The following is a 24,969-nucleotide window of genomic DNA, read 5'->3' on the forward strand; positions in this document are numbered from 1 at the left end:
GGGTGCCCTGGGTCAGAGAGCGAGTCCTGAACACTGGCCTCCCAGGGCGTGTGTCTTCAAGTGGCGGGGTTTCCCCTCGCCAGCCCCACTGAGGAATTTGGGGGTCATTCCCCTGGCCCCAGAATTTGCTTTTCCTGAACCCAGTAGTGCCAGCCCACAGGTCCCTGCCTGGCATTTCACCGCCGAAAATGCCCTGAGCTAGCGAGATCTCCAGGCATCACCTTGCTGAGCAAAATCAACTAACCGCTGTGAGCAGGATTTGAACCTGCGCAGGGAAACCCTATTGGATTTCAAGTCCAACGCCTTAACCACTCGGCCATCACAGCTGGGTGATATTAGTGCTTCTCCCTCCTGCTGTAGAAAGTCTGTTCTTTGTGGGTGCAATGGGGGTGTTATGGCTCAGAGCTCTGGCTTTCTAAGTAGGTACATTTCTGCGGGGGTGAGTAGATTGGTAAATAGAGGGGGGTGTCAGCGAAGGGGTGCATAGACAGCTCGGGTAGGGGTAGATAGAGAGATTCTGTTTCTTAACGTTTACCTTATGAAAGCAAAACTCGATGAGAAATACATTCTTTCCAGATTTCCCCCCTCTGCCGGTAGTTTCAAGACTCAACCATTCTTCAAACGCAGTCAGCAAGGAGCCTTCGCTGACCATGTTGTTTTGTATGTTGATTGGAGCGTAGCCAGGTGTAAATCATTTTGCCCCTTCCTGATTGGAGGATACCTGGATATAAATCATTGTGTTCCTTGCTGGCTGGCGAATACCTGGGTATAAATCACTTTACCTGTTGCTGATTGGCAGATACCTGGGTATAAATCATGTTGTTCTCGCTGATTGGCGGACACCTGGGTATAAATCATTTTGTTCCTTGCTGATTGGCAAATACCTGGGTATAAATCATTTGCCCATTGCTGCTGGATCTTGCCTTTACTGAAACCTTCATTTTTTCGGCTCCTCCCGAGAGCTGCCTGGAGTTACAGCCTCACAGGGAAACAGCTCTAGCTGCAATAACAAAACCTCTGGAGATGCCGGGGATTGAACCCGGGGCCTCATACATGCAAAGCATGCGCTCTACCACTGAGCTACATCCCCCACATGTAACTGAGCCCTACCCCTGTGAGAACTCCTCTCTATGCCTGGTTCTCAGCCCAGCTCCCCTGGTCCATTCCCTACCCCATCCACCTGGAGAGCCCAGGGCCGATCTCACACCACGTTCTGCCCCCAGGGTGCAGTCAGGACTGGGCATGGGCCTGGGGTTAAGAGGGACTGGACAAAAATTTGGAGATGGGCCTGATGGTGGGGGGAGAGGCTCCTTGAAGCTGTGGGAGCTGGATTTGCACTCAGCATACTGGAAGCCTTTAAGCCTCATGGATACCATATGACCCTAGGAGGAGAGGGGGACCTGTATGGCCCTGGGGGGTGGGGTCTCTGTATTGGCCTGGGGAGGGGGAGTCCCTATATGTCCCCTATGGCCCTGGGGAGGGGAGTCCCTATATGTCCCCTATGGCCCTGGGGGCAGGGTTCCCCTATTGCCCTGGGGAGGGGAGTCCCTTTATGTCCCCTATGGCCCTGGGGAGGGGGAGTCCCTATATGTCCCATATGGCCCTAGGGGAGGGCACAGAGCAGGGGGGAGGGGCCCCTGCCCTTCTTCCTGCCCTCACTCAAGATGGCGGCATGGGGCTCGCCGTCGCCGGCTGCGCCGTTCTCGCGGGATCTCCTCCGAGCGCACGGGCGCGCTCTCTCGATCTATCGCTCTCTCGCGCGCGCAAGCGCTCGTGGCGGCGAGGGGCGGGGCCGGGAGCTGCTGGTCGGTTGCCAGGGGCAACGAGGGGGCCTAGGGCCGGGGCGCGGAGCCTGAGCGAGAGAGAGAGAGAGAGAGAGAGAGAGAGAGCGAGCCCGGGGTGGGCGCGCGGGGCTGCGCCTCCAGCGGGTGGGGCACGAGGGAGGGGGAGCCTCTATGGGGGGGGCGATGCGGGCAGGGGAGGGGGGGCCGTGAGGATGGGGGGGTCCCCTGGGGGTCTGTGGTGGGAACGACGGGCGATGGGGGGGGGCTCCCCAGGGCGGGGGGCCCGGTGCTGCCTCCGGTCACCCCGGCCTGACGCCTTCGCTTCCCCCGCCCCAGCCAGGCCCGGCCACGGGACCCCCCCGGCCGGGGCGCCGCCGATGGCGCTGGTCAGCGGGCTGGTGCCGGCCCGGTTCCTGACCCTCACGGCCCACCTCGTCCTCGTCATCAGCCTCTTCTGCTGCCGGGTAAGAGACCCCGACGGCGCGGCGCCCTGACCCCAGCGACCCCGCCCGCCCCGGCCCGCCCACCCCGACGCCTGCCCGTCCGCCCCGACGCCCTGCCCCGGCCAGCCCGCCCCGACGCCCTGACCCCAGCGACCCCGCCCGCCCCGGCCCGCCCACCCCGACGCCTGCCCACCCGCCCCGACGCCCTGCCCCGGCCAGCCCGCCCCGACGCCCTGACCCCAGCGACCCGGCCCGCCCACCCCGACGCCTGCCCGCCCGTCCCGACGCCCTGCCCCGGCCAGCCCGCCCCCACGCCCTGACCCCAGCGACCCCGCCCGCCCCGGCCCGCCCACCCCGACGCCCTGACCCGCCCGCCCCGGCCCGCCCGCCCCAACGCCTGCCCGCCCGCCCCGACGCCCTGCCCCGGCCAGCCCGCCCCGACGCCCTGACCCCAGCGACCCCGCCCGCCCCGGCCCGCCCACCCCGACGCCTGCCCGCCCGCCCCGACGCCCTGCCCCGGCCAGCCCGCCCCGACGCCCTGACCCCAGCGACCCCGCCCGCCCCGACGCCTGCCCGCCCGCCCCGACGCCCTGCCCCGGCCCGCCCACCCCGACGCCCTGACCCGCCCGCCCCGGCCCGCCCACCCCGACGCCTGCCCGCCCGCCCCGACGCCCTGCCCCGGCCAGCCCGCCCCGACGCCCTGTCCCCAGCGACCCCGCCCGCCCCGGCCCGCCCACCCCGACGCCCTGACCCGCCTGCCCCGGCCCGCCCACCCCGACGCCCTGACCCGCCCGCCCCGGCCCGCCCACCCCGACGCCTACCCGCCCGCCCCGACGCCCTGCCCCGGCCAGCCCGCCCCGACGCCCTGACCCCAGCGACTCCGCCCGCCCCGGCCCGACGCCCTGCCCCGGCCAGCCCGCCCCGACGCCCTGACCCCAGCGACCCCGCCCGCCCGCCCCTATGCCTGCCCGCCCGCCCCGGCCCGCCCGCCCCGACGCCCTGACCCCAGCGACCCCGCCCGCCCCGGCCCGCCCACCCCGACGCCTGCCCGCCCGCCCCGACGCCCTGCCCCGGCCAGCCCGCCCCGACACCCTGACCCCAGCGACCCCGCCCGCCCCGGCCCGCCCACCCCGATGCCTGCCCGCCCGCCCCGACGCCCTGCCCCGGCCAGCCCGCCCTGACGCCCTGACCCCAGCGACCCCGGCCCGCCCACCCCGACGCCTGCCCGACCGCCCCGACGCCCTGCCCCGGCCAGCCCGCCCCGACGCCCTGACCCCAGCGACCCCGCCCGCCTCGGCCCGCCCACCCCGACGCCTGCCCGCCCGCCCCGACGCCCTGCCCCTGTCAGCCCGCCCCGACGCCCTGACCCCAGCGACCCCGCCCGCCCCGACGCCTGCCCGCCCGCCCCGACGCCCTGCCCCGGCCAGCCCGCCCCGACGCCCTGACCCCAGCGACCCCGCCCGCCCCGGCCCGCCCACCCCGACGCCCTGACCCGCCCGCCCCGACGCCCTGCCCCGGCCAGCCCGCCCCGACGCCCTGACCCCAGCGACCCCGCCTGCCCCGGCCCGCCCGCCCCGACGCCCTGCCCCGGCCCGCCCGCCCGACCCGACGCCCTGACCCGCCCGCCCCGGCCCGCCCGCCCCAATGCCGGCCCGCCCGCCCCGGCCCGCCGACCCCGTCGCCTGCCCGCCCCAATGCCGGCCCGCCCGCCCCGGCCCGCCGACCCCGTCGCCTGCCCGCCCCAATGCCTGCCCGCCCGCCCTGACCCGGCCAGCCCGCCCGCCCCGACGCCCTGACCCCAGCGACCCCGCCCGCCCCGACGCCTGCCCGCCCCGGCCCGCCCGCCCCAACGCCTGCCCACCCGCCCCGATGCCCCGGCCCGCCCACCTCGACGCCCTGACCCGCCCCGGCCCGCCCGCCCCGACGCCCTGACCCGCCCGCCCCAATGCCTGCCTGCCCGCCCCGATGCCCTGCCCCGGCCAGCCCGCCCGCCCCGACGCCCCGCCCCGGCCCGCCCGCCCCGACGCCCTGACCCGCCTGCCTGCTCGCCCCGACGCCCTGACCCCCGCCCGCCCCGACGCCCCAGCCCGCCCACCCCGACGCCTGCCCGCTCGCCCCGACGCCCTGACCCCAGCGACCCCGCCCACCCCGAAGCCCCCGCCCCGGCCCGCCCACCCCGACGCCCTGACCCGCCTGCCCGCCCGCCCCGACGCCCTGCCCCGGCCAGCCCGCCCGCCCTGACGCCCTGACCCGCCCGCCCACCCCGACGCCCTGACCCGCCTGCCCGCCCCGACGCCTGCCCGCCCGTCCTGATGCCCCCGCCCCGGCCAGCCCGCCCGCCCCGACGCCTGCCCGCCCCGGCCCGCCCACCCCGACGCCCTGACCCGCCTGCCCTCCCGCCCCAACGCCCTGACCTGCCTGCCCGCCCGCCCCGGCCAGCCCGCCCGCCCCAACGCCCCCGCCCCGGCCCGCCCACCTCGACACCCTGACCCGCCTGCCCTCCCACCCCAATGCCTGCCCGCCCGCCCTGACGCCCTGCCCCAGCCAGCCCACCCCGACGCCCTGACCCCAGTGACCCCGCCCGCCCTGATGCCCTGACCCGGCCAGCCCGCCCGCCCCGACGCCTGCCTGCCCGCCCGCCCCGGCCCGCCCGCCCTGACGCCCTGCCCCGGCCCGCCCGCCCCGACACCCTGACCCGGCCAGCCTGCCCACCCCGACGCCTGCCCGCCCACCCCGACGCCCTGACCCCAGCAACCCCGCCCGCCCGCCCCGACGCCCCCGCCCCAGCCAGCCCACCCCGACACCCTGACACGCCCGCCCACCCAGACGCCCTGCCCCGGCCCGCCCGCCCCAATGCCTGCCCGCCCGCCCCGACGCCCTGCCCCGGCCAGCCCACCCCGACGCCCTGACCCCAGCGACCCCGCCCGCCCTGACGCCCTGACCCGGCCAGCCCGCCCGCCCCGACGCCTGCCGGCCCGCCCACCCCGACGCCTGCCCGCCCACCCCGACGCCCTGCCCCGGCCCGCCCGCCCCAATGCCTGCCTGCCCGCCCGCCCCGGCCCGGCCGCCCCGACGCCTGCCCGCCCGCCCCGACGCCCTGACCCCAGTGACCCCGCCCGCCCGCCCCGACGCCCTGCCCCGGCCCGCCCACCCCGACGCGTGCCCGCCCGCCCCGACGCCCTGACACGCCCGCCCACCCCGACGCCCTGCCCCGGCCCGCCCGCCCCAATGCCCTGACCCCCGCCTGCCCGCCCGCCCTGACCCCAGTGACCCCGCCCGCCCCGACGCCCTGACCCGCCCGCCCCGACGCCCCTGCCCCGGCCAGCCCGCCCGCCCCGACGCCCTGACCCGCCCCGGCCCGCCCGCCCCGACGCCCTGGCCCCTGCCGGCCCGCCCGCCTGCCCGCCCCGACGCCTGCCCGCCCGCCCCGACGCCCTGGCCCGCCCGCCCTGACGCCCTGACATGTCCCGCGCCTGCCCGCCCCGACTCCCTGACCCGCCCGCGCCTGCCCGCCCGCCCCGACGCCCCCGCCCCGCGCCTGCCCGCCTGCCCCAACGCCCTGACCCCAGCGACCCCGCCCGCCCCGACGCCTGCCCGCCCGCCCCGACGCCCTGACCCCAGCGACCCCGCCCGCCCCGGCCCGCCCACCCCGACGCCCTGACCCGCCCGCCCCGACGCCCTGCCCCGGCCAGCCCGCCCCGACGCCCCCGCCCCGCGCCTGCCCGCCTGCCCCAACGCCCACGACCTGCGCCCACCCTAGAGGGGACAGGCCCCAGGCCCCATTCCGTGCCCCCATTCCGTGCCCCCATTCCCCCGCCGTCCTTGCCCTGGGCAAAGGGCCTGTCTCCCGGTGCCTGTTCTCACCACGAGGGGTTATTTCCCTGCTGGCTCCTCCCCAGCACTCCTCCACCCCGACGCCCACGACCCGCGCCCAGACGGCCCGCCCGCCCCGACGCCGTGCCCCTGCACGACGCCCACAACGCCCATACCTCTGCAGCACACCTGCCCACCCATCCACCCCGATGGCACACACCTGCATGACACCCACAAGGTACCCCCATGTAGCACACGCTGACAATGCACACCAATGCAGCACTCCCGCCCGGAGACACCCGCCCACCCTGACAACACACAGCCCTATGGTGCTCGTGAGGTCCGCCCATACCGCATGCCTGCCTGCTCACCCAAGGGTGCACACCCGTACGACATGTCTGCCCCGATGACACATGCCTTTATGACACCCGCGCCTCCAATGTACACCCGTACAACACGCCGACCCTGATGACACACAGCCGCATGATCCCTGTGACGTACCCCCATACGACGACCATGCCTGCAACACACACCTGCCCTTACAACGTCCATGCCTACAGTACATCCCCGTACCATATGCCCATCCTGACAATGGCTGCCTGCCCTAACGACGCACCGCAGCTGCCCCGGCAACACCTGCCTGCCGTTACCACGCACACCCCTGGGACACACATGCCGATCTCCCAGCACGCTCACCACCTAACCCACTGCACAGGATCCTCCAAGGCCACCCCTCGCACAGCAGGGCCTTCCATCTCTCTCACACATCAGGCCTCTCCCAGCCCCCAGCGTGTGCACCTGGACGCACGCTCACCGCCCACACACGGTCGCTTTCCAGAGGTGAGAGGAGGGGTGTGGGGAGCGCTGGCTGCAGGGATCCGGGAGGGGTAGTGGCTGCAGGGAGGTGGGCGGCCACAATGTGGATCAGGACTCCTGGATTCTCTCCCTGGCTCTAGGAGGGGTGTGGGGGCTGGTGGGTTAGAGCAGGGGAGGGCTGGGAGTCAGGGTGGCATCCTTTCCCCTGCCTCTGTTGTGCCCCCCCGATTCTACCCCAGCCTGCCCCCCCCCCCGCAGGGCTGCTCTCACCGCCCCCTGTCTTCCAGGACAACAACGTCCTCGCCTCGCTGCCCCTGCAGTACAGCCAGCAGCAGTATCAGCGCCAGGACCTGGAGTGAGTCAGCCAGGGCCTGTGGGGCGGACGGGTCTGGGTCTGCAGCGGGACGAGGGGCACCTGGGATGGCAGGGGGACAGGAGGGAGCAGGATGGGCCCGGCAGGGCATGGAGGGAGGAGGATGGGACTGCAGAGGGGGTGGAAGTGGGCTCAGAGAGGTGGGGGAGGCATGAGATTGCAGGGGGCTGGGCCTGTGGGGAGACCGGGGCAGGCAGAAGGGGCCTGGGAGGGAGGGAAGGCAGGACCTGGGGGGCGGGCTGGCCCAGGCAGAAGGGGCCTGGGAGGGAGGGAAGGCAGGACCTGGGGGGCGGGCTGGCCCAGGCAGAAGGGGCCTGGGAGGGAGGGAAGGCAGGACCTGGGGGGCGGGCTGGCCCAGGCAGAAGGGGCCTGGGAGGGAGGGAAGGCAGGACCTGGGGGGCGGGCTGGCCCAGGCAGAAGGGGCCTGGGAGCGAGGGAAGGCAGGACCTGGGGGGCGGGCTGGCCCAGGCAGAAGGGGCCTGGGAGGGAGGGAAGGCAGGACCCGGGGGGGCGGGCTGGCCCAGGCAGAAGGGGCCTGGGAGCGAGGGAAGGCAGGACCCGGGGGGTGGGCTGGCCCAGGCAGAAGGGGCCTGGGAGGGAGGGAAGGCAGGACCTGGGGGGCGGGCTGGCCCAGGCAGAAGGGGCCTGGGAGGGAGGGAAGGCAGGACCTGGGGGGTGGGCTGGCCCAGGCAGAAGGGGCCTGGGAGGGAGGGAAGGCAGGACCTGGGGGGCGGGCTGGCCCAGGCAGAAGGGGCCTGGGAGGGAGGGAAGGCAGGACCTGGGGGGCGGGCTGGCCCAGGCAGAAGGGGCCTGGGAGGGAGGGAAGGCAGGACCTGGGGGGCGGGCTGGCCCAGGCAGAAGGGGCCTGGGAGCGAGGGAAGGCAGGACCTGGGGGGCGGGCTGGCCCAGGCAGAAGGGGCCTGGGAGGGAGGGAAGGCAGGACCCGGGGGGGCGGGCTGGCCCAGGCAGAAGGGGCCTGGGAGCGAGGGAAGGCAGGACCCGGGGGGTGGGCTGGCCCAGGCAGAAGGGGCCTGGGAGGGAGGGAAGGCAGGACCTGGGGGGCGGGCTGGCCCAGGCAGAAGGGGCCTGGGAGGGAGGGAAGGCAGGACCTGGGGGGTGGGCTGGCCCAGGCAGAAGGGGCCTGGGAGGGAGGGAAGGCAGGACCTGGGGGGCGGGCTGGCCCGGCCTGGGCCCGTGTAACCCTGTGTCTCCTGTCCGGCTGTCGGCGCTGACCCCAGGCTGGTGGTGGCCCTGTCAGTGACTCTGGGCTTGTTCGCCGTGGAGCTGGCCGGCTTCCTCTCCGGGGTGTCCATGTTCAACAACACGCAGAGTCTACTCTGTATCCTTCCGCCCTGCGGTGGGGGGGGAATGAACTCTCCCGCCCACCCCCCGTGCGGGGTTACAGCATCCCCGGGACCTGCCTGCTCCCCCCCCCCCGGCACAACGACTGTCGTCCCCAGGGGGCGCCACCGCTGATCTGCACTTGCTGGCTCAGGGGCAGGGGAATGGGCGCGGGGCCTGTCCCCTGTAGGGGGCGCCAGCTCCCATCCAGGCCCAGGGCGGGGACTGGCTGGCTCGGGGGGGCGGGGAATGGGAAGGAGGGGGTGTCACTCAGCTGACCCCAAAGATCACCCTGGTTAGCACTGTTGGCATCCACAGCGGAGAGACCAGGGCCTGGATGGGTCCGGGAGAGAGGGGACTGGCAGCCCCCGCCCTGCCCCAGCGGCATCCGCCCCCACATCGGTCCCCGTTGTTGGTCCCTGACTCTGCTCCCCCCCCCAGCCATCGGGGCCCACGCTGCCGCGGCCGTGGCCCTCCTCTTCTTCCTCTTCGACCAGTGGGACAGCAGCCTCTACTGGTGGATCTTTGCCTTCTGCAGGTCAGTGGCGCCACCTGCAGGAGCCGCAGCCCCTTCCCTCTGCCCAGTGTCAGAGACTGGCGGGAGCACAGCACTCCAGGAACCGGCGCCCCCTGGAGGGGACAGGCCCCTGCCCCATTCCCCGCCCCCTGAACCAGCCGTCCCTGCCCTGGGGCCGGACGGGAGCCCACGCCCCCGAGAGGGGACAGGCCCCGTGCCCCATTCCCCGCCCCCTGAACCAGCCGTCCCAGCCCTGGGGCCGGACAGGAGCCGGCGCCCCCTAGAGGGGACAGGCCCCTGCCCCATTCCCCGCCCCCTGAACCAGCCGTCCCTGCCCTGGGGCCGGACAGGAGCCGGCGCCCCCTAGAGGGGACAGGCCCCTGCCCCATTCCCCGCCCCCTGAACCAGCCGTCCCTGCCCTGGGGCCGGACGGGAGCCCACGCCCCCGAGAGGGGACAGGCCCCTGCCCCATTCCCCGCCCCCTGAACCAGCCGTCCCAGCCCTGGGGCCGGACAGGAGCCGGCGCCCCCTAGAGGGGACAGGCCCCTGCCCCATTCCCCGCCCCCTGAACCAGCCGTCCCTGCCCTGGGGCCGGACGGGAGCCCACGCCCCCGAGAGGGGACAGGCCCCTGCCCCATTCCCCGCCCCCTGAACCAGCCGTCCCTGCCCTGGGGCCGGACGGGAGCCCACGCCCCCTAGAGGGGACAGGCCCCTGCCCCATTCCCCGCCCCCTGAACCAGCCGTCCCTGCCCTGGGGCCGGACGGGAGCGGGCGCCCCCTGGAGGGGACAGGCCCCTGCCCCATTCCCCGCCCCTTGAACCAGCCGTCCCTGCCCTGGGGCCGGACGGGAGCCGGCGCCCCCTGGAGGGGACAGGCCCCTGCCCCATTCCCCGCCCCCTGAACCAGCCGTCCCTGCCCTGGGGTCGGACGGGAGCCGGCGCCCCCTCGAGGGGAGAGGCCCCGTGCCCCATTCCCCGCCCCCTGAACAAGCCGTCCCTGCCCTGGGGCCGGACGGGAGCCCACGCCCCCTAGAGGGGACAGGCCCCTGCCCCATTCCCCGCCCCTTGAACCAGCCGTCCCTGCCCTGGGGCCGGACGGGAGCCGGCGCCCCCTGGAGGGGACAGGCCCCTGCCCCATTCCCCGCCCCTTGAACCAGCCGTCCCTGCCCTGGGGCCGGACGGGAGCCGGCGCCCCCTGGAGGGGACAGGCCCCTGCCCCATTCCCCGCCCCCTGAACCAGCCGTCCCTGCCCTGGGGCCGGACGGGAACCGGCGCCCCCTGGAGGGGACAGGCCCCTGCCCCATTCCCCGCCCCCTGAACCAGCCGTCCCTGCCCTGGGGCCGGACGGGAGCCGGCGCCCCCTAGAGGGGACAGGCCCCTGCCCCATTCCCCGCCCCCTGAACCAGCCGTCCCTGCCCTGGGGCCGGACGGGAGCCCACGCCCCCTAGAGGGGACAGGCCCCTGCCCCATTCCCCGCCCCCTGAACCAGCCGTCCCTGCCCTGGGGTCGGACGGGAGCCGGCGCCCCCTCGAGGGGAGAGGCCCCGTGCCCCATTCCCCGCCCCCTGAACAAGCCGTCCCTGCCCTGGGGCCGGACGGGAGCCCACGCGCCCTAGAGGGCAAAGGGCCTGTCTCCCGGTGCCTGTTCTCACCAAGACGGGTTATTTCCCTGACGGCTCCTCCCCAGCACTGGCTGCTCACTGCAGTGCCTCCATCTGCCTCTCCTTCTTCATCTTGGAGCGCTGGGAGAGCGCCACCTACTGGTACATCCTGGCCTTCTGCAGGTAGATGCCCCCCAGGGGGAGGGCTGGGGTGGGCCCCTCGGGAACGTCCTGCCCGCGGCAGAGCCCCTGGCACTGACCCCGCCTGCCCTTGTGCCCCCAGCGCCCTGCCCGCGGCCTTCGAGATCCTGCTCTTCGTGTCCGTCTTTGGGTTCAAGAGGAAGCCCCTGTGAGCCGGAGCCGGGCCCCCTGGCAGGTCTGTTCCGCTGGCCCCACAGGCTCTGAGCCAGGGGGTGGATACGCCGGACGGGGCGCTCGCCAGCGCCCGCTGCTGCTCCTCAGCCCCACAGGCCCGGCGCTGGACGGGGCAGCTGGTGGCGGGGTGGCTGCATGGGGCAGTCAGGACCTGGTGCTCTGCCTCTAGGGGGCAGGGCTGAATTAGCCCCCTAGGAGCCTGCAGCGAGCTGCACCAGGACGCCCCAGTGGCGGCAGGCGGTACTGCACCCTGCGTCAGCCCCTGGGACCCTGCAGCGCCCCCCAGGGGCCACAGGCGGGACTGCACCCTGTGTCAGCCCCGTGGGACCCTGCAGCGCCCCCCAGGGGCCACAGGCGGGACTGCACCCTGTGTCAGCCCCGTGGGACCCTGCAGCGTCCCCCAGGGGCAACAGGCGGGACTGCACCCTGCGTCAGCCCCTGGGACCCTGCAGCGCCCCCCAGGGGCCACAGGCGGGACTGCACCCTGCGTCAGCCCCTGGGACCCTGCAGCGCCCCCCAGGGGCCACAGGCGGGACTGCACCCTGTGTCAGCCCCGTGGGACCCTGCAGCGCCCCCCAGGGGCCACAGGCGGGACTGCACCCTGCGTCAGCCCCGTGGGACCCTGCAGCGCCCCCCAGGGGCAACAGGCGGGACTGCACCCTGCGTCAGCCCCTGGGACCCTGCAGCGCCCCCCAGGGGCCACAGGCGGGACTGCACCCTGCGTCAGCCCCTGGGACCCTGCAGCGCCCCCCAGGGGCAACAGGCGGGACTGCACCCTGCGTCAGCCCCACGGGACCCTGCAGCGCCCCCCAGGGGCAACAGGCGGGACTGCACCCTGCGTCAGCCCCTGGGACCCTGCAGCGCCCCCCCAGGGGCAACAGGCGGGACTGCACCCTGCGTCAGCCCCACGGGACCCCGCAGCGCCCCCCAGGGGCCACAGGCGGGACTGCACCCTGTGTCAGCCCCGTGGGACCCTGCAGCGCCCCCCAGGGGCCACAGGCGGGACTGCACCCTGTGTCAGCCCCGTGGGACCCTGCAGCGCCCCCCAGGGGCCACAGGCGGGACTGCACCCTGCGTCAGCCCCTGGGACCCTGCAGCGCCCCCCAGGGGCCACAGGCGGGACTGCACCCTGCGTCAGCCCCTGGGACCCTGCAGCGCCCCCCAGGGGCAACAGGCGGGACTGCACCCTGCGTCAGCCCCACGGGTCCCTGCAGCGCCCCCCAGGGGCAACAGGCGGGACTGCACCCTGTGTCAGCCCCGTGGGACCCTGCAACGCCCCCCCAGGGGCAACAGGCGGGACTGCACCCTGCGTCAGCCCCTGGGACCCTGCAGCGCCCCCCAGGGGCAACAGGCGGGACTGCACCCTGCGTCAGCCCCGTGGGACCCTGCAGCGCCCCCCCAGGGGCCACAGGCGGGACTGCACCCTGCGTCAGCCCCGTGGGACCCTGCAGCGCCCCCCCAGGGGCAACAGGCGGGACTGCACCCTGCGTCAGCTCCATGGGACCCTGCAGCGCCCCCCAGGGGCCACAGGCGGGACTGCACCCTGCGTCAGCCCCATGGGACCCTGCAGCGCCCCCCCCCAAAGACCCTCCATGGCAGCCCCTGTGCATGGCAGTGATAGGATCAGTGGGGTGGAGCCCCTAAGGAGCGTCTGACGCAGCGAGGGAGAAGAATTATTCCTGTTTCGACCAGCTGCTCCCCCTCTGGCTGTGTCCCCCTCCCCCCGGCCGGGGCCGACGCCATGCCCCATGAATAAAGCTGACTTTCCTAGCCAGAATTGGGGTCTGTTCCAATCTGCTCCCCGTTCGGCTGTGGGCTGGGGGGCAGAACTCACGGCGGTGATCCCATGAGCAGGGGGCTGATTCGCAGAGGGTGCTCTCCCTTCACAGTCACTGCTGCCCCACTGTGCTACCCCAGGGGGCTGTGCATCAGGTTTGAGGGACAAATGCAGTGTGGGGCTGGGGCTGGGCTACCCCCAAGGGGCTGCGGGTCAGGAGTGAGGGGCACTGGCAGAATGGGCTGGGCTAGCAGAGGCTGCAGGTTGGGAGTGAGGGGCACCGGCAGAGCTGGGGGGGCAGGGGCTGCGGGTCAGGAGTGAGGGGCACCGGCAGGGCTGGGCTAGCAGGGGTGTGGGGCAGGAGTGAGGGGCACCAGCAGGCCTGTGGGGGGCCCAGGGCCCGCAGGGGTTGTAACAATTCCTAGTGGCCGCTCCAGGCTGGAGTTAAGCTCCCGCGGTTGCAGCTTCTCTCTGACCTTGGCTTGGTAAACGCTCCCACCACCCAAATGCAAAAACCCCTTGAACCCAGGAAGCCCACTTGGGAATCCCACCCTGTGGGGCGCCCTCAAGCCCTTTCGCCCCCCTCCGGGGAAGAGCTGAGAAAGAAAAGGGGCCACCAGCAAATTACACAAACGGTGCACAAACCCCTTAGGCCACCAAAAAGCCAATCCCGTTCTTAAAAAAGGGAAATTTTATTCAACCCAAAAAGAAAGCCTGCAACTGAGGCTTTGGCTGGATTTGAAAGGAGCCGTTCCGAACATCAAGCGGGGCCCCGAGCTCGGTCGGGGGGTCTGGGCGGCGCCCGGCACGACAGGGCCCCGAGTTCAGTCGGGGGGGTCTGGGCAGTGCCCGGCGCGACGGGGCCCCGAGCTCGGTCGGGGGGTCTGGGCGGCGCGACGGGGCCCCAAGCTTGGTCGGGGGGGGTCTGGGCAGCGCCCGGCGCGACGGGGCCCCGAGCTCGGTCAGGATGGTCTGGGCAGCGCCCAGTGCGACGGGGCCCCGAGCTCGGTCGGGGGGTCTGGGCGGCGCCCGGCGCGACGGGGCCCCGAGCTCGGTCGGGGGGTCTGGGCGGCGCCCGGTGCGACGGGGCCCCGAGCTCGGTTGGGGGGGTCTGGGCGGCGCCCGGCGCGAGGGGGCCCCGAGCTCGGTCGGGGGGTCTGGGCGGCGCCCGGTGCGACGGGGCCCCGAGCTCGGTTGGGGGGGTCTGGGCGGCGCCCGGCACAACGCGGCCCCGAGTTCAGTCGGGGGGGTCTGGGCAGTGCCCGGCGCGACGGGGCCCCGAGCTCGGTCGGGGGGTCTGGACGGCGCGACGGGGCCCCAAGCTCGGTCGGGGGGGGGTCTGGGCAGCGCCCGGCGCGACGGGGCCCCGAGCTCGGTCGGGGGGGTCTGGGCGGCGCGACGGGGCCCCGAGCTCGGTCGGGGGTGTCTGGGCAGCGCCGGTGCGACGGGGCCCCGAGCTCGGTCGGGGGGGTCTGGGCGGCGCGACGGGGCCCCGAGCTCGGTCGGGGGGGTCTGGGCAGCGCCCGGTGCGACGGGGCCCCGAGTTCGGTTGGGGGGTCTGGGCAGCGCCCGGCGTGATGGGGCCCCGAACTCCGTCGGGGGGTCTGGGCGGCGCGACGGGGCCCCGAGCTCGGTCGGGGGGGTCTGGGCAGCGCCCGGCGCGACGGGGCCCCAAGTTCGGTCGGGGGGTCTGGGCGGCGCGACGGGGCCCCGAGCTCGGTCGGGGGGGTCTGGACGGCGTGACGGGGCCCCGAGCTCGGTCGGGGGGGTCTGGGCAGCGCCTGGCGCGACGGGGCCCCGAGCTCGGACGGGGGGGTCTGGGCAGCGCCTGGCGCGACGGGGCCCCAAGCTCGGTCGGGGGGTCTGGGCAGTGCCCGGCGCGACGGGGCCCCGAGCTCGGTCGGGGGGGTCTGGACGGGGCCCCGAGCTCGGTCGGGGGGGTCTGGGCAGCGCCCAGCGCGACAGGGCCCCGAGCTTGGTCGGGGGGGTCTGGGCAGCGCCCGGTGCGACGGGGCCCCGAGTTTGGTCGGGGGGGTCTGGGCAGCGCCCGGCGCGACGGGGCCCCGAGCTCGGTCAGGATGGTCTGGGCAGCGCCCAGTGCGACGGGGCCCCGAGCTCGGTCGGGGGGGTCTGGACGGCGTGACGGGGCCCCGAGCTCGGTCGGGGGGGTCTGGGCAGCGCCTAGCGCGACGGGGCCCTGAGTTTGGTCGGGGGGTCTGGGTGGCGTGACGGGGCCCCGAGCTCGGTTTGGGGGTCTGGGCGGCGTGACGGGGCCCCGAGCTTGGTCAGGGGGGTCTGGGCGGCGCCCGGTGTGACGGGGCCCCGAGTTCGGTTGGGGGGGTCTGGGCGGCGTGATGGGGCCCCGAGCTCGGTCAGGGGGGTCTGGGCGGCGCCCGGCGCGACGGGGCCCCGAGTTCGGTCGGGGGGGTCTGGGCAGCGCCCGGTGCGATGGGGCCCCGAGCTCGGTCAGGGGGTCTGGGCGGCGTGACGGGGCCCCGAGCTCGGTCGGGGGGCTCTGGCCAGCGCCCTGTGGAAGGACCGCCCGGTACCAATGTTAACTAGCAGTGATGTGGGACGCTGTGCGGCCCTGCCTGTCACTCCGACGCCCAGCGAGCTGTGGGGAGAAAGGCAGTCTGTGAAACCCCCAGAGCTGGGGGGCAGTCAAAAGGCCAGTGCTTGTCCTGGGGCTCCCTGCCCCGCACAGGGGGTCACAAGAGTCGCGCTCTGGAGCCACAGCTACTGCCGGCTCAGTGCCCCGTGTGACACGAGTGTGATGGGGCTCAGAGCGGCCCCCGCCAGCAAGGAGGCCAGAGCCTGGGGGAAGCGGGGCCTCCACCCCTGCTCCAGAGCCCCATGGAAGATGCAAACCCGGCCCCGCAGAAGGACCAGAGGTGGGGGGTGGGACGGGGAGGGCTGTCAGGTCTCTCTCTCTCTCTCTCTCTCTCTCTCTCACACACACACACACACACACACACACACACACACCCCCCCCCTTGCAAATCCGCTTGCCTGACTTTTTTGGTAGCTACGGTCACAGCCCTGACCCCGCTGTTACGAAAAGCCTAATGCGCCTCTTTCCTGAGACGTACGGTCGCTACCGACTTGCGGCATATGCAAATATGTTCCGTGGGGCATTGTGGGAGGAAAGAGAGCGGAGCCGGTACTGCGCGGGTTTTTGCCATGCGGGGCCTCCGACCCCCTCCCCGCGGAGCGAGGGGAGGGGCAGGAGCGGCGACGGGACGGGGGTGTCTCCCGGGGTGGGTTGCGGCGCTCACCCTGAGCTGGGCGGCGGTGGGCGGCCGGTGGGTCTCGGCGGCGGGGCCGGCTCTGCATCGTCAGTGAGGTACATCCTTACCTGTTCCCCGCCGGGGGCAGCACGTGATGATCGGAGAGCGCATGAGACGTGATTAGAGTCTCCGCGGCCGCGGCCCGCAACGCCGCGGCCCGCTCCTGTCTGATCCTCCCTGGCGGGGGGGGCCGCGGGGACGGGGGCCCGCGGGGTCCCCTGAGCGGCGGGGGGAGGGGCTCTGCTTATGGCGACCTTAAAGGGGTGGTTTTATGTTCGCCGACTGTTCACGCAGGGCAGAGTAACCCTGGGTCCAGCCTGTCTTCCCGGGGCAGCGCTGCACCGTTACAGGCACGCGCCGCTCTTTGCACGAGCGGGGGACAGCAGTGCAAGGTTACAGGCACGCGCCGCTCTTTGCACGAGCGGGGGGCAGCGCTGCACCGTTACAGGCACGCGCCGCTCTTTGCACGAGCGGGGGACAGCAGTGCAAGGTTACAGGCACGCGCCGCTCTTTGCACGAGCGGGGGGCAGCGCTGCACCGTTACAGTCACGCGCCGCTCTTTTGCACGAGCGGGGGACAGCAGCGCAAAGTTACAAGCACGCGCCGCTCTTTCCACGAGCGGGGGGCAACGAGCGGGGGACAGCAGTGCAAGGTTAGAGACGTGCGCCGCTCTTTGAACGAGCGGGGGACAGCAGTGCAAGGTTATAGACGCGTGCCGCTCTTTGCACGAGGGGGGGGCAGCGCTGCACCGTTACCATGCGCCGCTCTTTGCACGAGCGGGGGACAGCAGCGCAAGGTTACAAGCACGCGCCGCTCTTTCCACGAGCGGGGGGCAACGAGCGGGGGACAGCAGTGCAAGGTTAGAGACGTGCGCCGCTCTTTGAACGAGCGGGGGACAGCAGTGCAAGGTTATAGACGCGTGCCGCTCTTTGCACGAGGGGGGGGCAGCGCTGCACCGTTACCATGCGCCGCTCTTTGCATGAGCGGGGGACAGCAGTGCAAGGTTACAGGCACGCGCCGCTCTTTGCACGAGCGGGGGGCAGCGCTGCACCGTTGCAGTCACGCGCCGCTTTTTGCACGAGCGGGGGGCGGCGCTGCACCGTTACAGTCACGCGCCGCTTTTTGCACGAGCGGGGGGCGGCGCTGCACCGTTACAGTCACGCGCCGCTTTTTGCACGAGCGGGGGGCGGCGCTGCACCGTTACAGTCACGTGGCGCTCTTTGCACGAGCGGGGGGGGGCGGCGCTGCACCGTTACAGTCACGCGCCGCTCTTTGCACGAGCAGGGGACAGCAGTGCAAGGTTACAGGCGCGCGCCGCTCTTTGCACGAGCGGGGGGCGGCGCTGCACCGTTACAGTCATGCGCCGCTCTTTGCACGAGCGGGGGGCGGCGCTGCACCGTTGCAGTCACGCGCCGCTTTTTGCACGAGCGGGGGGCGGCGCTGCACCGTTACAGTCACGCGCCGCTCTTTGCACGAGCGGGGGGCGGCGCTGCCGGTTCCAGTCACAGCCGATTCCCTTGTAATAACGGTGGTGCGGGGGACAAAGTTACAGTCACAATCGATTCCTTTGCAACAACAGCAGACAGCATAATGTTACACTCACAACCCTTGCACTAGCGGCGGACATTGTAACGCTTGTCACAATCTCCCTGCTTGCAAGCGCGGGGGACGGCGTGGTAACGTGACTGTCACAGCCTATCCTGTTGCGATAACATTACAGTCACAGCCTATCCCCGTGCAAACGTTGTCCCGGTACAGTCACCGTCTAGCCTCCTGCCCTAGTGGGGGACCATGTTACCGTCACCCTCCGTCGCCTGCAAGAGGCGAATGACATTTGCGGCGTCGCCATAAGCCACCGGAGATGACAGGCGTGTTTGCAGGGTCGCCGTGTTGGTCCCACCACACCTGGGAGACGAGCGGGGTAAAAAGACGGGGGGGGGCTGTTTGGCCTGGAAAAGAGACGACGGGCGGAGTGGGATCGATACAATCCCGTTGAGAGCGTCCTTCACCCCCTTCGCACAACGCACGGCGAGCCGGGGGTCACCGGTTGCAAACCAAGCGCGCGGTTAACCCGTGGAACTCCTTGCCACTGGACGTGGGGGAAAGCCAGAAGCCACAGGTCCAGCTGCTGGCTATGAGCCAAGCCGGCCCCACGCTCCAGCTGCCCCTGGGACCCCCAACTCCGAGCCCAGCCCCCCACGGCCCTGGGGCCAGGGTGAGGGGCTTCCAGAGGGGAGGGCCAGCTCTATCCTCGCTGCTCTGATTGGCCGGGGGGTGGGGTGATTGCAACAGCTCTTCCCTGGGATTGGCTGGGCCCAGCCCTCTCTCTTGCTTGTGATTGGCTGAGGGTTGCCCCCCCTTCCCTCTGATTGGCCAGGTGCTGCAACAGCTCTTCACTGTGATTGGCCGGCTCCTTCCTTTACTCTTGCTCCCTTATGATTGGCTGGACGCCCGCACATCTGTTCCCTGCCCTTGGAGGAGGAGAAGGGGGATGGGGCCCTCTCATCACCCCTGATTGGCTGGGGGCCTCCCCTGCCCCGCCCTCCACTCGATGGCTGCCCTCCCCCCTTCTGTGATTGGCTGGTCTCCGCGTTCTGTTCCCAGGCAGAAGCCGGAGCCCTCACAAAATGGCGCGGGCGCCACGCCTCCCTCCTCTGATTGGCCGAACAGGGAGTGATTGACAGGAGCTTCCGTTTTTTTTTCTGTTTAATCCTAAAGGCGCCGGCGCGAGCCCCGCCCGCTCCCCAGTGACGTTACAACAGACACAAGCACAGCAGCAGCGCGAGACTCCCCAGCTCAGGATCCCTCCCGCCGGTCGCGCGAGCCTACCCAGACGGTGTGTTCGCCAGGGCGGGGATAGGCGGCTGGCAGAGCCAATGAGGGGACGGTCAGGCCCGGGTAGCCAATAGCGAACGAGCGGGAGGTGAAGAGCGTGCTGTGCCAACCAATGAGAGGGCGCAGTCCCAGATGGAGAGAAGGCCGTGGCGGCCAATGGGATGGTTGGAGGGGCGGGCTCGGCTGCCAATGGGAAGCCTGAGTGGGCGGGTTTGGCCGGGGTTGTCTTCCAATGGCAGGGCGGAGGGCGGGGACCGACCAGGAGAGGCGGACACTCGGGGGCGGGGTCGGTCGAGCGCGGTGGCTAATAGCAGGGAGGTGGGCGGAGTCTTTCGGATGCGGCCGCCAATGGCGGGGCCGGAGGGGCGAGGCCGGCTGACTCTAGCCCCTCCCTCCTCTTGCCTGCCTGCCCAATGATCCGCCAGGAGCGTTTTTGAACTGCGAGCTGAGGCCTCTGATTGGTCGGTTCGCCCCTGGCTGGGCGCCGCCGGTCTCCGCGATTGGCTGGTGGCCGCAGAGCGCGCGGCCTGTCAGCGCTCGCGGGAGGCCGGCTCGGCAGAGCGAGGGGAGCGCGCGAGCCCCGGGTAGGTAGCGCTGGGGCGCGGGGTTATGGGGTGGGGGAGCTGGGGGGTTCTGGGGATGGAGACTGAGGGGTTCTGGGGACGTGGGGGGCTGGAGGAGCTGGGGGGTTACGGGGACATGGGGGTCTGGAGGAGCTGGGGGTTATGGGGACGTGGGGGGCTGGAGGAGCTGGGGGGTTCTGGAGATGGGGATTGAGGGGTTATGGGGACGTGGGGGGCTGGAGGAGCTGGGGGGTTCTGGGGATGGAGACTGAGGGGTTACGGGGACATGGGGGTCTGGAGGAGCTGGGGGTTACGGGGACATGGGGGTCTGGAGGAGCTGGGGGTTATGGGGACGTGGGGGGCTGGAGGAGCTGGGGGGTTACGGGGACGTGGGGGGCTGGAGGAGCTGGGGGGTTCTAGGGATGGAGACTGAGGGGTTATGGGGATGTGGGGGTCTGGAGGAGCTGGGGGGTTACGGGGACATGGGGGTCTGGAGGAGCTGGGGGTTATGGGGACGTGGGGGGCTGAGGAGCTGGGGGGTTCTGGAGATGGAGACTGAGGGGTTACGGGGACGTGGGGGGCTGGAGGAGCTGGGGGTTATGGGGACGTGGGGGGCTGGAGGAGCTGGGGGGTTACGGGGACGTGGGGGGCTGGAGGAGCTGGGGGGTTACGGGGACATGGGGGTCTGGAGGAGCTGGGGGTTATGGGGACGTGGGGGGCTGGAGGAGCTGGGGGGTTCTGGAGATGGAGACTGAGGGGTTATGGGGACGTGGGGGGCTGGAGGAGCTGGGGGGTTCTGGGGATGGAGACTGAGGGGTTACGGGGACATGGGGGTCTGGAGGAGCTGGGGGTTACGGGGACATGGGGGTCTGGAGGAGCTGGGGGTTATGGGGACGTGGGGGGCTGGAGGAGCTGGGGGGTTCTAGGGATGGAGACTGAGGGGTTACGGGGACATGGGGGTCTGGAGGAGCTGGGGGGTTACGGGGACATGGGGGTCTGGAGGAGCTGGGGGTTATGGGGACGTGGGGGGCTGAGGAGCTGGGGGGTTCTGGAGATGGAGACTGAGGGGTTACGGGGACATGGGGGTCTGGAGGAGCTGGGGGTTATGGGGACGTGGGGGGCTGGAGGAGCTGGGGGGTTCTGGGGATGGAGACTGAGGGGTTATGGGGATGTGGGGGTCTGGAGGAGCTGGGGGGTTACGGGGACATGGGGGTCTGGAGGAGCTGGGGGTTATGGGGACGTGGGGGGCTGGAGGAGCTGGGGGGTTCTGGGGATGGAGACTGAGGGGTTATGGGGATGTGGGGGTCTGGAGGAGCTGGGGGGTTACGGGGACATGGGGGTCTGGAGGAGCTGGGGGTTATGGGGACGTGGGGGGCTGGAGGAGCTGGGGGGTTCTGGGGATGGAGACTGATGGGTTATGGGGATGTGGGGGTCTGGAGGAGCTAGGGGTTTAAGGGAATGTGGGGGCTGGAGGAGCTGGGGGGCTATGGGGAAGTGGGGAGCTGGAGCAGCTGGGGGGTTCTGGAGATGGGGATTGAGGGGTTATGGGGATGTGGGGGGCTGGAGGAGCTGGGGGGTTCTGGGGATGGGGACTGAGGGGTTATGGGGATGTGGGGGGCTGGCGGAGCTGGGGGATAATGAGTGGGGGGGTTATGAGGGTGTGTGGGGGTGTTGTGGAGTGTGGGGGCTGGGGAGAGGAGGTTATGGGGGGCTGGAGGAGCACGGGATTGTGGGGAAGCGGTAGGATTATGGGGGCTGGAGGATCAGTGGGTTATAGAGGAGTGGGGGGCTGTCACGGAGTCCCCGGGCGATGCTCTGGAACTGCTCCCCATGAAGCCAGGCAGGACTCTGGGGCAGTCGCCTTTCTGGGAGCAGCCTGTCTGCAGGACACCCAGCTCACCCGGCTTCCACCTTCCTGGGTCTGACCTCGGAGCATTCGGCATCCTCTGCCCCTCCGTGCGCTTCCCACCGCGAGTCTGCCCAGGCGGGGTCCTGGGGAAGCCAGAGGGTCCTGCCCCCCAACTCCGCAGTCAGACGTGACTCTCAGCCAGCCAGGAAAACAGAAGGTTTATTAGGCAACAGAAACACAGTGTAGAACAGAACTTGCTAGCACAGAAATCAGTGACTTTCAGCCAAGTCCATCTTGGGGAGTCCCACTCTGCAGACTGCCCTGGACTGGGGTGTGGGAGGCTGGAGGAGCAGCGGGGTTATGGGGATGAGGAGCAGAGGTAGAGGGATGTGAGGTTGGGGGGGGGCTTTGGCATGGGAGGGGATCTTTGAGCCAGGGGGAGCACGGGTAGGATGGGCGACTCAGGATTAACTGGTATGTGGAGGGCTGGGATCTGGGATGGGTGAGTTGGGGCTGGGGATTTGGAGGGGAGCTGGGATGAGTTCTAGGGGACAGATTCTAGGGGTGGGGGTCAGTGAGTTCGGTGCAGGGGACTCTGGTGCTAGAGGTGGGAGTGGGGGACCCAGGGAGGGAACTGGGGTATTGGGATGCTGCGCAGGCCTCAGGTGGCTGGGCTGGGTGAGTGTGGGGTTGGGGGGCTCTGAGGCAGCCTGGCGCAGGGGCTATTCGCTAGGGTGGGATGTGTGGGATGGAGGTGGAGGCTCTGGACTGGTGCAGGTGGGCTGAGTGGGGGTGCTTTGGGGTTGGGGCTGCTCCGGGAGTTGGGGGGCATTGAGGGGTAGGCTTGGGGCCTGTGACAGTCGAGTCCTGGGGTACCCCACAGAGTAAGCAAGTGATTGGGCTATTAACTTTAATAGGGAAACACTGAGACAACGTGCAGTTGGACAGGACCCCCAGACATGGGGCCATCGCTTGGCTTTTCCCGGGGTGGTTGGAGCGCCCCTCGTCCAGCTGGGGGGCAGCACCTTGGCCCCATTGGGGAGTGGGCTGCACAAATTGAACTCGGCTTTCTAGTGACCCAAATGCATCCGCTCCTGAGCCCCGTCTGTGCCCAGCTCTCGCTAGGATGTTGCTTGATGTACCAGGTGGCTCAGTTGCCTACTCCGTGGGGTCCAGACACTCTTCTCCCCATGGGGGGTCTGCATCCTAATTGTCGCAGGGGCCTCTGGGGGGGCAGGAGTTAGGGGGCTGGATGGGCAGGTTTCCAGCCCTGCGTTGCTCCCTGTGGTGTCTAAGCCAGCAGGGGAGTGTAGTGCTGTGGGTCCCTGGGGTCGTACCAGCGTGGGCTAGTGGCTAGGAGAATGGAGGAGGCGGTCAGGATGCTGGGGATCTATTCCTGGATCTTTGGGTAATCTTTGACAACTCATGCCCCCCTACCCCCCATGCCTCAGTTTCCTCTCCTGCCCTCTGTCTGTTCAGATGACGCTTCCCAGGGCAGGCCCTGTGTAGCCGGCACAATGGGGCCCTGATCTTAGCTGGGATCTCCAAGCACTGTCGTAATACCCATAACTAGGGTGAAAAAAGAACAGGAGGACTTGTGGCACCTTAGAGACTAACCCATTTATTTGAGCATAAGCTTTCGTGAGCTACAGCTCACTTCATTGGAAGCATGCAGTGGAAAACACGGGGCAGGGGGGACGGGGCGGGACAACCTTTTGTAGTGATAATCAAGGTGGGCCATTTCCAGCAGTTGACAAGAACATGTGAGGAACGGGGGGGGGGGGTGGAGATGATAAACATGGGAAAATAGTTTTACTTTGTGTAATGACCCATCCACTCCCAGTCTCTATTCAAGCCGAAGTTAATTTTATCCAGTTTGCAAATTAATTCCAATTCAGCAGTCTCTCCTTGGAGTCTTCTTTTTGAAGTTTTTCTGTTGAAGAATTGCAACTTTTAGGTCTGTAACTGAGTGACCAGAGAGATTGAAGTGTTCTCCGACTAGTTTTTGAATGTTATAATTCTTGACGTCTGATTTGTGTCCATTTCTTCTTTTACGTAGAGACAGTCCGGTTTGGCCAATGTACATGGCAGAGGGGCATTGCTGGCACACGATGACATACATCACATTGGTAGATGTGCAGGTGAACGAGCCCCTGATGGTGTGGCTGATGTGATTAGGCCCTATGATGGTGTCCCCTGAATAGATATGTGGACACAGTTGGCAACGGGCTTCGTTGCAAGGATAGGTTCCTGGGTTAGTGGTTCTGTTGTGTGGTGTGTGGCTGCTGGTGAGCATTTGCTTCAGGTTGGGGGGCTGTCTGTAGGCAAGGACTGGCCTGTCTCCCAAGATCTGTTTGAGAGTGATGGGTTGTCCTTCAGGATAGGTTGTAGATCCGTGATGATGCGTTGGAGAGGGTGGCACCCTTCGCAGCTCCTGTCCCTCCATTACCTGGCTTCCCCCTCCTGTCGCCCCTCTATTTCAGGGCTCCCTGCAGCTCTCCCCGTAAGTATCTCCATTCTCCACACCATGCCAGGGACCGGGTGCCCCCTTCCCCCCAGGCCAGGGTGTCACAGAGTCCCCGGGCAATGCTCTTGAAATGCTCCCTACGAAGCCAGGCAGGACTCTGGGGAAGTCTCCTTTCTGTGAGCAGCCTGTCTGCAGGACACCCAGCTCACACAGCTTCCATCTTCCTGGGTCTGACCTTGGAGCATTCAGTCTCCCCTGCCCCTCTGTGCGCTTCCCACAGCGAGTCCACCCAGGCGGGCTCCTGGGTAAGCCAGAGGGTCCTGCCCCGCAACTCCGCAGTCACACGTGACTCTCAGCCAGCCAGTAAAACAGAAGGTTTATTAGACAACAGGAACATGGTCTAACACAGAGCTTGTAGGTGCAGAGAACAGGACCCCTTAGCTGGATCCATTCTGGGGGGCAATGAGCCAGACAACCATGTCTGCCCTTCACTCCATGTCCCCAGCCAGCCCCAAACTGAAACTCTCTCCATCTCCCCCCCCCCCCCCCCCGCCTCCTCTGGGCTTTGTCCCTTTCCTGGGCCAGGACGTCACCGGATTCCTTTGTTCTCCAACCCTTTAGCTCTCACCTTGCAGGGGGGAAGGCCCAGGCCATCAGTTGCCAGGAAACAGGGTGTTGGCCATTCTCTGTGTCCAGACCCTTGCACATACCTGCCCTCTAGGGCTCTGCAATGATCATACACCCTTATCCCACCACCTAGATACTTAAGAACTGCATAGGGGAAACTGAGGCACCCCCACAATATTCAAAGGAAACATTAAGAACAGTCACGCTTCGTCACATCTCTCCCCCCTTTGAGACTGAACTGAGCGGGGTCGCTTTAGCCGGTGACCTGAGGAAGTTTGAAGCCACCAACATTCCCATGGATGCCCCAGCATCTCTCCCGTTCCTTGTTGGGAGTTACACCAGGCCCTTCCAGTTTCACGCCCTCCCTTAGGTCGGGGGTGGTCGATAGCACTCACATGCCGCATGTGGGAAGGTTTATGCGGCCCTTGCCCTTTTGCCACCCCAAAACCCCCGGGGGTCAAACTGGGATTGGGTCTTCTCCCAGCACTCCAGTCTGGAGGCCT

The 24,969-nt window shown here is 69.9% G+C and overlaps 1 protein-coding gene across 10 annotated transcripts in view; it reads left to right on the top strand.

The window, feature by feature from the left end:
• The first annotated feature begins 1,789 nt into the window (after positions 1 to 1,789).
• The window catches only part of LOC311514050 (aurora kinase C-like), a 34,449-nt gene continuing 11,269 nt past the window's right edge, over positions 1,790 to 24,969 (top strand). The window contains exons 1-5 of one of the 10 annotated variants that reach the window (XM_084616351.1): positions 1,790 to 1,805; positions 2,121 to 2,248; positions 7,144 to 7,211; positions 8,468 to 8,568; positions 10,773 to 10,869. In XM_084616351.1, the coding sequence (XP_084472477.1) occupies positions 2,162 to 2,248; positions 7,144 to 7,211; positions 8,468 to 8,568; positions 10,773 to 10,869 (353 nt within the window). In that variant the 5' untranslated portion in view covers positions 1,790 to 1,805; positions 2,121 to 2,161. The other 9 variants (XM_084616348.1, XM_084616349.1, XM_084616352.1 and 6 more) reach the window with 9 other exon arrangements.

This window comes from Lepidochelys olivacea (genome assembly GCF_965140295.1).
Source record: "Lepidochelys olivacea isolate rLepOli2 genome assembly, chromosome: 28".
Lineage (NCBI taxonomy): Eukaryota > Metazoa > Chordata > Testudines > Cheloniidae > Lepidochelys > Lepidochelys olivacea.